At 41.4% G+C, this 10984-nt stretch overlaps 1 protein-coding gene across 3 annotated transcripts; it reads left to right on the plus strand.

Moving 5' to 3' along the window:
* Positions 1-1888: 1888 nt before the first annotated feature.
* Positions 1889-10700, plus strand: Fcgr1a (Fc gamma receptor Ia). Of its 3 annotated transcripts, XM_070022955.1 has the most exons (7): positions 1890-1970; positions 2582-2602; positions 3659-3916; positions 6385-6396; positions 7780-8031; positions 9192-9467; positions 10250-10700. In XM_070022955.1, the coding sequence occupies exons 1-7, from the start codon at positions 1901-1903 to the stop codon at positions 10441-10443; spliced, it is 1083 nt and encodes a 360-aa protein (XP_069879056.1). In that variant the 5' UTR covers positions 1890-1900; the 3' UTR covers positions 10444-10700. The 3 variants fall into 3 exon arrangements, with proteins under 3 accessions (XP_069879058.1, XP_069879056.1, XP_069879057.1); XM_070022957.1 differs by lacking the exon at positions 6385-6396 and having other exon boundaries at positions 1889-1970; positions 3662-3916; XM_070022956.1 differs by lacking the exon at positions 6385-6396.
* The last annotated feature ends 284 nt before the right edge of the window (positions 10701-10984 follow it).

Raw genomic sequence — 10984 nt, forward strand, 5'->3', positions numbered from 1 at the left:
TATTTTGCCCAATATTTTAGAACCACATGGTCAGTGCTAGAATAGGCAACACCAAACAAAAAAGGCAAAACTCAAACCCCAGTTTTTTTTTGACAACAATGTTTACTCATCTTTGCTAACAAAGCACATCAGATGATCCGGTTTCAGTTTCCAGGGCCTGTGAAAAGAGGTAGCAACTTGTTAGCAAAGCACATTAGAATAAATGGGTGGAGGAGTAGAAAGCTTGGTGGAAGGGTAAGGGTCAGAGGAAGCCAAACCCTTAACCCACCATGTGGCCAAGATGGCGAACCCAAGATGGCGAATTTCTGAAAAAGTCATGATGGTAACTGTGGGATCATGGTTTTGCTCATTTCCTGCATCAGAGTCGCAGCCACCATCTTTTTCCTGTGCTTCCAGGAGCCTTTTCATCCTCTCCCTAACTGTTCTTCCCATTTCTTCTTTTTAGCTGCATCCTGGTAATGCTGTCCAATCTGTGGGCAGGCCATCTCCTGACACCCTGCCTTCATAATCAGCTGCTTCTGTGACACCTTCTGCAGTATAGACTTTGTCTTCATCATATGAATATGAATTTGTTTCTATGACAGTATTTTTAATTTGCAACCTTATTATGTTTTGGGTTCACCTGGGGTCATCTACCATTATTCTTTCCCAGTGTTTCCCCCAGCACCTACCTACTTCTCTGCATTAACTCATTCAACTCTTAGATTTCATTGAGCTCTTAAATTATTCTTTTGAATTCTTTAGGCTTTTATCCACTTTGACATCTTTTGAATCTTCACTATGGATTATGCACTTTATCAGGTGACCTACTAATTCGTTGATTTGGTTGTTGCTATTTGTTTTTTGTTGTTGTTGTTGTTCTTTGTATTGATACTTGTGTATCCACAGTAGCTTCTTTGGTTGTGATTTGTGAGTTTTGGTACTACACATATGGTATTGGAGACAGGATCCAATGTCTCTGGCAAGTGTTGTAAGAATGAGGACAATGGTGTATTCAGCAGCATAAATAGGATATATTCCTCTGTACTTCCTACTACTATGGCAGTGGAGCCTCCCCATCTGGAGTAGGGATCTCCACAGGCAATGTTGATAGTAACTGTGTAACTGAAATAGATGTTCATGCTGATTTTTACCAAAAATGGAAGATTGATCCTTCCTGTATCCCCCTATCTAGAGGTGCAAAGGCTGGCTTGCATTGGAAGTATTTCCCTCATACACAGCCCAGAGGCAGGTGAGTCTTCTGCATTCCGATGACTAAACATTAGCTAACTCTTGCATTCAGTATAAAAGTGGAAAATTCCTAGGTTCCCATGGCTCATGTCTATAATCCTAGCTACTTAGAAGGCTGAGATGTGAGGATCCCAATTCAAAGCCAGCCAGAGCAGGAAAATCTATAAGACTCTTTTAACTCCGATTGATCACCAGAAAGCTGGAAGTGGAGCTGTGGCTCAAGTGGTAGTATGCTAGCTTTGAGCCAAAAAACTCAGGGACAGCACTCAAGCCCTTAGTTCAAGGCCCAGGACTGTGATCCACATACCAATAAATAAATAAATAAATAAATAAATAAATAAATAAATAAATAATAAATAAATAAAATTTTAAAAAGTGGAATTTTGCCATAGTCCTGCCCTGCCAAACAAAAATGGTAGAAGAATGTAATCAGAATAGAATGCCATGAAAAGTTTAGCCCTTCCCTTGGATTCAGAAAGTTCTTAACCCCCAAACTAAATGGTTGGCCACATATGTAGGGTTATGACAACAGAGAAAGCATGCTTTGAGAATTAGGGATGTATTTTCCAGAAAAGGAACATGGTGAAAATGGTCAGAAATGGCAATTTCCTTCCTCTTTTCTAATTTTGGCTCTGAGAGCCCCCAGCAGAAACTCTTCAATGTCTTGCCCATGACAGATGCCATTGTTGCTATCAGAGTGGACAGAACAATGTGGCTCCTGACGGTTCTGCTCCTGTGCGGTAAGTTGGCTTCAGAGCGGGTGACTACAAGGGCGTAGGTTCCGACTATGAGAGTCAAGGTTATTTGTCTCTTTTAAATATGATAGGCTAGAATTCACGAGTATGGAGACAACTCTGTTGTATCTGTGATCTGATGGCATACTGGGGCTGATTTAATAAAAAGATGGAAAAGGGTCCCTGAAGTAGCACTAAGTCTGGAAGCTTCATACCAAAATAAAGACTCAATACTAGGCACTGGTGGCTCATAGCCATAACTTTAGCTTCTCAAGAGGCTGAGATCTGAGGTTCACAATTCAAAGCCAGCTTGGGCAGAAAAGTGCATGAGATTTTTTTAAATCTCCAATTAACCACTAAAAAGCCAAAAGTGGAACTGTGGTTCAAGCTGTGATATCAGTACATAATTAATTAACCAATTGATTAAAATAATAAAGCCTCAGCAATAATAACCATCAGGTCCGTTGGTATTTGATTTTGAGAGAAATAAAAAACCAAAACAACACGGACTCTCAGGAGATCTAAGCCAGCACTTCAATCCACATTAATTCTATCTTCCCAGTGACCCTTTCCTTGTCATCTCCCGTTAGCTGACTTTGTTCTCTGGTCTCTTACAGTTCCAGTCTATGGACAAGTGGGTAAGTGACTTCTAACCCAACTTCTCCTCTTATGCTGCATTCCTGCTTCCCAAAGAAGGGTCTCATTAACCTAAAGATGCAAGTGTAGGGAGAAGACAGACAGGAGATAGATTTATATGTAAAACCTCCCATATCTTAAGTGGGATTTTAGTAAGATAAAATGTTGATAGTGGGCTTGAACTCAGGGCTTGAGCTCCTAATTTAATCTTTTTGCTCAAGGCTCACACTCTACCACTTGAGTCACAGCTCCACTTCTAGTCTTTTGCTGATTTATTGGAGCTCAGACCTTTCTGCCCAGGCTAGCTTTGAATGAGATCCTCAAATCTCAGCCTCTGGAGTAGCGAGGATTATATATAGGTATGAGCTACCAGCACCTATCTGTAAAACTTTGGTATTAAAACTTTCCTCCTAAAGATTCTAAATGAGCTTTGGCTACTGAACCAAATGGCTTAGTATATATATATATATATATATAGTATATATAAAAGAGAGCAGGCAAAGGCTAGAATCACAGACACACAGAAGCCGCTTGGTCAAGTTTTCTAGCATGCTCCAAATTAGTCCCCTTTACAAGAAAGCTAAGTCGGTGTGCTTTCCTCAGTCAGAGAGAGCCAGGCAGGTTTTGAAGGTTTGAAAGGGCGGCATTAAAGCCTCCATTTCCAGTGCTGAGGCCAATAAAGTTCACAATTTACCCACAGACTCAGTCTAGCACAGCAGCAACCACAGACAAGGACTTCAGTCTGTTTGCCCTCATTGAAAGTCCTGCTTTGGACAGATGGGTATTTCCTAAATCCCCAAGGCTCACGTTATAAGGTAAGGGCCTGGATAGAACTCTCTACAGCAGGGTCTGGACACAAAGAAAGGCTGCCTGCCTGCCACAGCCTGATCTCAAACTAGTCTAAGGAGGCAGTTTATCCTGTGCTAGCCACAAGTCCTTCCAGGCACATACAGCCCATCCTTTGACTCTACTTGGGTTGTTTGACTCTACTTGGGTTGTTTTTTTGTTTTGTTTTGTTTTGCCTTTGTACGTGTTTGTGTTTTTGTTTTACCCCCAAGCAGAACCCACAAAGGCAGTGATCACCTTGCAGCCTCCATGGGTCAGTGTGTTCCAAGAGGAAAGTGTTACCTTACACTGTAAAGGGTCCCATCTGCCTGGGAACAGCGCCACCCAGTGGTTTCTCAATGGCACAGCCATTCAGACCTCGAGTCCCACATACAGCATCACTGAGGCCAGGCCCAATGACAGTGGAGAATATAGGTGTCAGACATCTCTCTCAAGACTAAGTGACCCTGTGCAGTTAGAAGTTCACAAAGGTAAGTATGGCATAGAGCAGAAAGGCTGAAGTCACAGAGCCTTCCTCTATGTGGATGCTATCTGTGTGTGTGTGTGTGTGTGTGTGTGTGTGTGTGTGTGTTAGATGTCTGATCATAGAATTCCTAGGTCTCAAAGTTTGTATATATTCAATTTTAGTAAATATTGCTGATCAGGTTTTCAAAGTAGTTTGAACCAATTTATACTTCCATAGAATATGAGAGTTTGGGATCTTCCCCATCTTAGTAGTATTTTCTACATTTTTTTTGTTTTTACCATTTTAGTAGCTGATGGTCTTAATTTGTATTTTCATGGTGGTTTAACAGTATTGACCAATTTTCATATGTTAATGAACTATTTGGATATCCTGTCAATATCTAGGTCATTTTTACCATTTTTTAAAATGTGTCTCTTGTTTTCTAATTAGCTTATGGGAACTCTTTATTTTGGATATAGGTTCTTTGTCAAGTGTTGCAAATATCTTCTAACACTGGGTTGTTTTTCACAACCATATTTCTTTTTTTTTCAGTCATGAGTCTTGAACTTGGCCTGGGCGCTGAGCTCTTCAGCTCTTCAGCTCAAGGCTAGTGCTCTACCACTTGAGCCACAGCGCCACTTCTGAATTTTTCTGCTTATGTGGTTCTGAGGAATTGAACCCAGGGCCTCATGCGAGGCAAGCACTCTACCACGGAGCCACCTTCCCAACATACAATGATATTTCTTTCAGTGAAAGAAATGACTTAATTTGATTATAGTACAATACACCAAGGTTTTTGGTTAGTGTTCTTTACAGCCTATTTAAAAATTATATTGTCATAATTACTCAACAGAAAAATTCATCACAGATACATTGGCATTCCAAATTGTGGATGCTAAGACCAAGAAAATATACTTGGTTAATGTAGGAATTGTTAGTGTTCCAATCATGATGCTTAGAATGAATGGCCTCTTCCTACTCCAATGTCATGAAGATGTAGAAATGGTTTTGAATAGTAAATTAGCAAGATATATATGCAAATTTTTCATCCCATACATTTTTATATAAAATACTCATCATTCAAGGCTTTTTTTTGGGGGGGGGGAATGTGTGTGTGTGTTTGCGCGCACGAGCACGCGCACTAGGAATCAGGGCTTGGAAGCTGTTCTTTTTTGTTTTTTCCTGTTTTATCCAGTTTTTTTTAACTCAAAGCATTCTACCAATTGAGCCACACCTCCACTTCTGGCTTATTACTGATTTATTAGAGATAACTCTTGTGGACTTTTCTACCCAGGAGAGATTTGAACTGTGATCCTCAGATCTCTGTTGCCTAAGGAACTAGGATTACTAGGATTATAGGTTTAAGCCACCAACACCTGACTAAGATTTTTTTTTAATTCCATCATAGTTTTATTGCATCATCATCATCATCATCATCATCATTGCCAGTCCTAGGGCTTAAACTCTAGGCCTGAACTTCATTTGCTCAAGGCTTGAACCCTACCACTTGAGCCACAGGACTACTTACAGCTTTTTCTGAGTAGTATATTGGAGATAAGTCTCACAGACTTTCTTGCCTGGGCTGGCTTCAAACTGCAATCCTAAGATCTCAGCCTTCTGAGTAACTAGGAGTACAGCCATGAGACACAAGTGCCTGGCTTCTTTCTTTCTTTCTTTCTTTCTTTTTTGGTCGGTCCTGGGGCTTGAACTCTGGGCTTGGGTGCTGTCCCTCAGCTCTTCAGCGCAAGGCAAGCACTCTACCGCTTGAGCCACAACACCACTTCCAGTTTTCTAGTGGTTTATTGGAGATAAGAGTCTCACGGACTTTCCTGCCCAGGCTGGCTTTGAACCATGATCCTCTCAGCCTCCTCTGTAGCTAGGATTACAGGCATGAGCCACTGGCACCTGGCTTCTTTCTTTCTTTTCTTTCTTTCTTTCTTTCTTTCTTTCTTTCTTTCTTTCTTTCTTTCTTTCTTTCTTTCTTTCTTTCTTTCTTTCTTTCTTTCTTTCTTGCCATTTATGGGGCTTCAACTCAGGGTGCCTGGACACTGTTTATGAGCTTCTTTGGATCAAGGCTAGTGCTCTACCACTTGAACCACAGCACTACTTCAGGCTTTTTTCTTTTCTGTTTATGTGGTACTGAAGAATCAAACCCAGGGCTTCATGCATGCTAGGCAAGCTGTCTATCACTGAGCCACATTCCCAGCCTTCCTTTTCCTTTTTGTTGTTGTTACTCATGAAAAAAATCGAAAAGCCTTTGGGAAGTAGCTTCTTGTGACTGATTTTTGTGGGATATGATGGTCACCTCTAATTTTAAATATGATACCAATTCTCAGCATTTGTTGAAAATTGCTTTGTGGTTAGACTAATATATGATCAGATTTTATAACCATACATATATGTTTGGAAAGTATCTAAATTTTCTCTTTCAGAGCATGCCTCAAGATTAAGTTGATTAACCATGGCATTTAATTTTGTGTGTGTTTTTGACAGTATCTGATGGAGGTATCGTAAAATCTCCCACTATGTTTTGGATCTATAACACAAAGATGCCTGTGTATATGCGTGGACAGTGCCGTCCTGGAGCACTTCTTGGTTGGGGACAGGAATAGAGACAAGAAGAGTCTTGGGTGCAATAGAATCACTATGGCAGTACCCAAGACTACAAAAATAATGCTGCATACAGCACTGGAACACCTGCCTTCTAATCTTAGATAAGTTCTGAAGGGCGAAATCCCTTACCATCTTCTTCTCATCCCCTCCCCCCAAACTTTCATCTTGATTTAGATAATCCAACAGTCCCTGTCCCTGGGGAAGGAAAAAGTAAAGGCCACATTTGGGATGATGTCCAGGGATTTACAAAGAAGGGCAGGCCCATTTGACTTGGAGATTATGTTTTCCTGTGCTATCCCTGACTTCCCATGTGTGAATATTTCTATCAACTTGACAGGGTGTACATGTCTACATGTTCGTCATTCTGTGTCTCTAGCTTAGGGTGTGTGCTCCTATTAACAATTTGTTATAGCAAATTATTATCAATTACAAACTTAGCTACAAACTTAAAGCTACAGGCACTTATGTCCCAGTTTCCAGGGGTCAGATGCAGCTGTGCAGCTTAGCTGGCTGCAACTGCTTCTTCCAAGCTCATAAGATTATTAGTAGAGTGCAGTTCCTTGCGGTGATAGGACTGACGATCCTGCTCTCTTGCTTGCTGTCAGCTGTCACCTAATGGTCTCTGCCATGTAGATTCATCAGCTTTTTCACATACGGCAGCTTACTGCTTCAAGGTCAGCTGGGAGAGCTCATCCAGTCTGCTGTGGAAGAGTCTTCCATAATAAAACACAAGAGTGGCCTTTGTCATATCCTGTAGGTCAGAAGCGAATCACAGACTCTAGCTACACTGAAAGGGCTTTTACAAGTATGAGACTCATTGTGGCCATCTTAGAATTTTGTCTATGACATAGAATGAACTGTGTTTGTCCCACCCAATTGCTGAGATCTGAAAGAGAAGACAACAAGGGGTCATAGACATAACTACAGGTCAACATTTTTTTTTCTTTCTACCAAAACTAGATATTAGATTGGGGGGTGGGGATGGAGGGAGGATGGGATGGGAAGGGGAAACAAAGGAGGAGGCTACAATGCTTGATAAGAAATGTACTCATTATCTTGCTCATGTAATTGTAACCCCTCTGTACAGTATTTTCACAATTAAAAATTATTTCAAAAAAAACACTAGATATTAGAGGCATGGAAACAAGGCCTCAGATAAGGAGCATTTTGAATGTGGAATGCTGCCAGAAGAAAAGATAAAATGCTCAGGGCTAAGCTTCGGTTTCCTCCTTCTTCCTCAAAGCTAAGTAAACATTTCAAGTCCATCCTTTCCAGACTGGCTGCTGCTCCAGCCCACTGCCAGAGTCTTGACTGAAGGGCAGAATCTGACCTTGAGATGCCACGGCTGGAAGGACAAGTGGGTGTACAATGTGCTTTTCTACCAGAATGGCAAAACCTTTAAGTTTTCTCCTCGAGATTCTGAATTCACAATTCTGAAAACCAATGTGAACCACAGCGGCAACTATCATTGTTCCGGCAAGGGAAGACAGCGCTTCGAATCAGCCGGAACGTCTATCACTGTAAACGGTATTGTGTCTCAATAGTTAAGAGAGCCATCATCATCTTAAGGACCAAAAAAGGCATTCAAAATATCTCAAGCCCTAAATGTATGAGTGAAGCAGCTGACTATAGGCTGGGTAGGACCAGAGGTCACTGGGGTCAATGGGCTCCAGCCTGGTGCCCTCCCCACTATACCAAATGGCATGCCCATAATTGTAGAAGCTGTTGCCAAAAATCAAAGTTAGCTGAGTGCTGGTAGTTCATTCTTGTGATTCTAGCTACTTAGGGGGCTGAGACCTGAGGATTGTGGCTTGAAGCCAACCCAGGCAAGAAAGTCAGTGAGACTCTTATCTCCAATAAATGAGCATAAAAAAAGAGCCAGCAGTAGTGGTTCAAGTGGTAGAGCGCTAGCCTTGAACAAAAGAAGCTCAGGGATAGCACCTAGGTCCTGAGTTCGAACCTCAGGACTGGCACCAAAAAAAATCAGAGCATTATCTCTAATAATAATATTTATTTCATCAGTTTTATTTTACTGACAAAGATCAGAAACTCACTCAGTGTAGTCAGGAGAGTGATTAGGAAATAATCCAATCAGATTTCATTAAAGTTCCATAAAAATAGAAAGCAGCTAACCACTAAGAATTGGTTCTGCATACTTTTCATTTCCTTTTCTCTCTCAGGGACAATGTGGCCTCACTGGTCTTACTTCTAAGCATTTAAAACTAAGCAGTGTCCTGTGTTCCCGTGTGAATATGACTCTGGTTTGATGCTTTTCCTCTTAGTATGCACAATTCCAACTTTTTTCTTTAAAAAAAAAAAAAAGTGTTTTCCTGTGGGAAATAAATGATTGTCCTGGATTTTCTCTTGAACCAGGGACACAAGTAATGAGTCACTGAACTGGCAAGTGTGTAAGGGAGTGTGTATGAATACCATGAATACCATGGCCCTTCAGGGAAGTGTGCACAGGTCAAGGTCTTCTTCTCAACAAGCTGCAAGCAAGATGGCAAACATAGTTCTGTCTATTTGAAAACCCTGAGAGTACCTCTCTATTGCCAGTGGGAACAAATATACCAAATGGAAGTATTCGCTTAGGGCAGGTTTCCTAAGTGGGAAGAGGGTATGGCTGTTGGGGAAAGACAGCTGACACTGAAGCCGGCAGCTCTAACATTTCTCAACTATCTCTTTAGAACTGTTTCCAGCTCCAGTGCTCACAGCATCCTTGTCATCCCCCCTCCTAGAGGGGCATCTGGTCAACCTGAGCTGTGAAACGCAGTTGCAGCCTGGGCTGCAGCTTTATTTCTCCTTCTACCTGGGCAACAAGACCCTGCAGGATAGGAACATATCCTCTGAGTACCAGATACTGACTGCTAGAAGAGAAGATTCTGGGTTCTACTGGTGTGAGGCTGCCACAAAAGATGGAAGTATCATTAAGCGCAGCCCTGAGCTGGAGCTTCAAGTGCTTGGTGAGTGAAAATGAGGGAGAGAGACTGGCTCAGGAGAAGGGGGTCTCGCTTGGGGCTGGGCTGGGGTCGAGGGTTTCAGGATTTCAGGGCCTAGCTAGGAAGAGGAAATCTCTCTAGGAAAAAGCCCTGGATTTAGAAATGCACTGTTCTCACTAGCTTTATCAAACTTCTCTCATCGTTGACCCTTTTTTTTTTAAATTTCATCTCATCCTTCTTTTTTCTTCTTATTCATCTTCTATTCTCACTCCTCCCAATCTTACTCCCTTCTCTCCTTCCCTTTTCCCTCTCTCTTACAGTCTCATCAACAATATGTTGAGTTCCTCCTGCTGACTGCCATGGGTCTAGAACTATAAAGACACCAGGGTGTAGCTTTTGATCCAACGGGCACAAATGGCAGACTTAGGAGAGTGACTTTAAGGACTGCACATAATTTCCTGCCCATGTGTTGATATCTAATTGTGAGCTCCTTCTGGGGGAAAAACTGTTTAGGAAAATAAATTTAATCTTCAAGATCATTTAAGCGTTCAATAGCATAGAGAGAGCAGTATCTCTGACACTAAGGACTAAGTCCGCTGACAGGACCCTCCCAGTTAAATCTCTTCCAGGAAGAGTTCACTATGTATCCCAGCTGGTGTTCCCAATAGTTCCATTTGTGTGCTGAACTTCCCAGTGTCTCTTCTAGGAACAGGCACACTAGGCCTCCCTCAAAACATAACTTACCTCTAAATAGTATCTAAATAGTATCTCTTCTATTTGTCTTTTTTTTTTTCCCCCTGTTTCAGGACACCAGTCACCAATTCCTGTCTGGTTTCACATCCTTTTCTATCCGTCACTGGGAATCATGTTTTTGGTGGACACTGTTCTCTGCGTGAAAACACAGAAAGAACTGCAAAGAAAGAAAGAATGGGATTTAGACGTCTTTCTGGCTTTTGATGATGGAAAGAAAGTAACTTCTTACCTCCAAGAGGATCGATGATCAGAAGAGGAGGTGAAATGCTAAGAAAAAGGAAAAAGCCATAGGCCAAGAAGCCCAGAGAATAGCAGTCCTAGCTTAGTGGGTAGCCACAGATCTGGCCAGCCCCTACCCCTTCCTCTCTGTGGGCACTGTAGAATACAAACATTCAGAAGTTGACTGATACTAAAACTGTGGGTCCCATGGCATATAACTTCTTTTTTCCACATTCATATAATTTTTTATTACAATATATTGCTACAATTCAGTTTTGCTGTTAATTACTGTTACCAATTCTTTACTGTGTATAATTTATTCATTAAACTTTGTTACACATATATACATATAGGGAAAAAAAGAGTATATATAGGGTTTAATACTGTCAGTTTCTGTCATTCACCAAGGGACCTTGAAATGCAGATAAGGGAAAATTACTGCATTTAATTATTCTGGTTTTGTAGGCAGGGAGACTGATACCAGGGAAAGTTAAGTTACTTGATTAAATGTGCACAGGTAGATGTAGGAGAGCCCTGGATTTTCACATAGGCAGCCTGGTTCAGCGTTC

This window comes from Dipodomys merriami, unplaced genomic scaffold, assembly GCF_024711535.1.
Source record: "Dipodomys merriami isolate MVZ:Mamm:240054 unplaced genomic scaffold, mDipMer1.0.p SCAF_156, whole genome shotgun sequence".
Lineage (NCBI taxonomy): Eukaryota > Metazoa > Chordata > Mammalia > Rodentia > Heteromyidae > Dipodomys > Dipodomys merriami.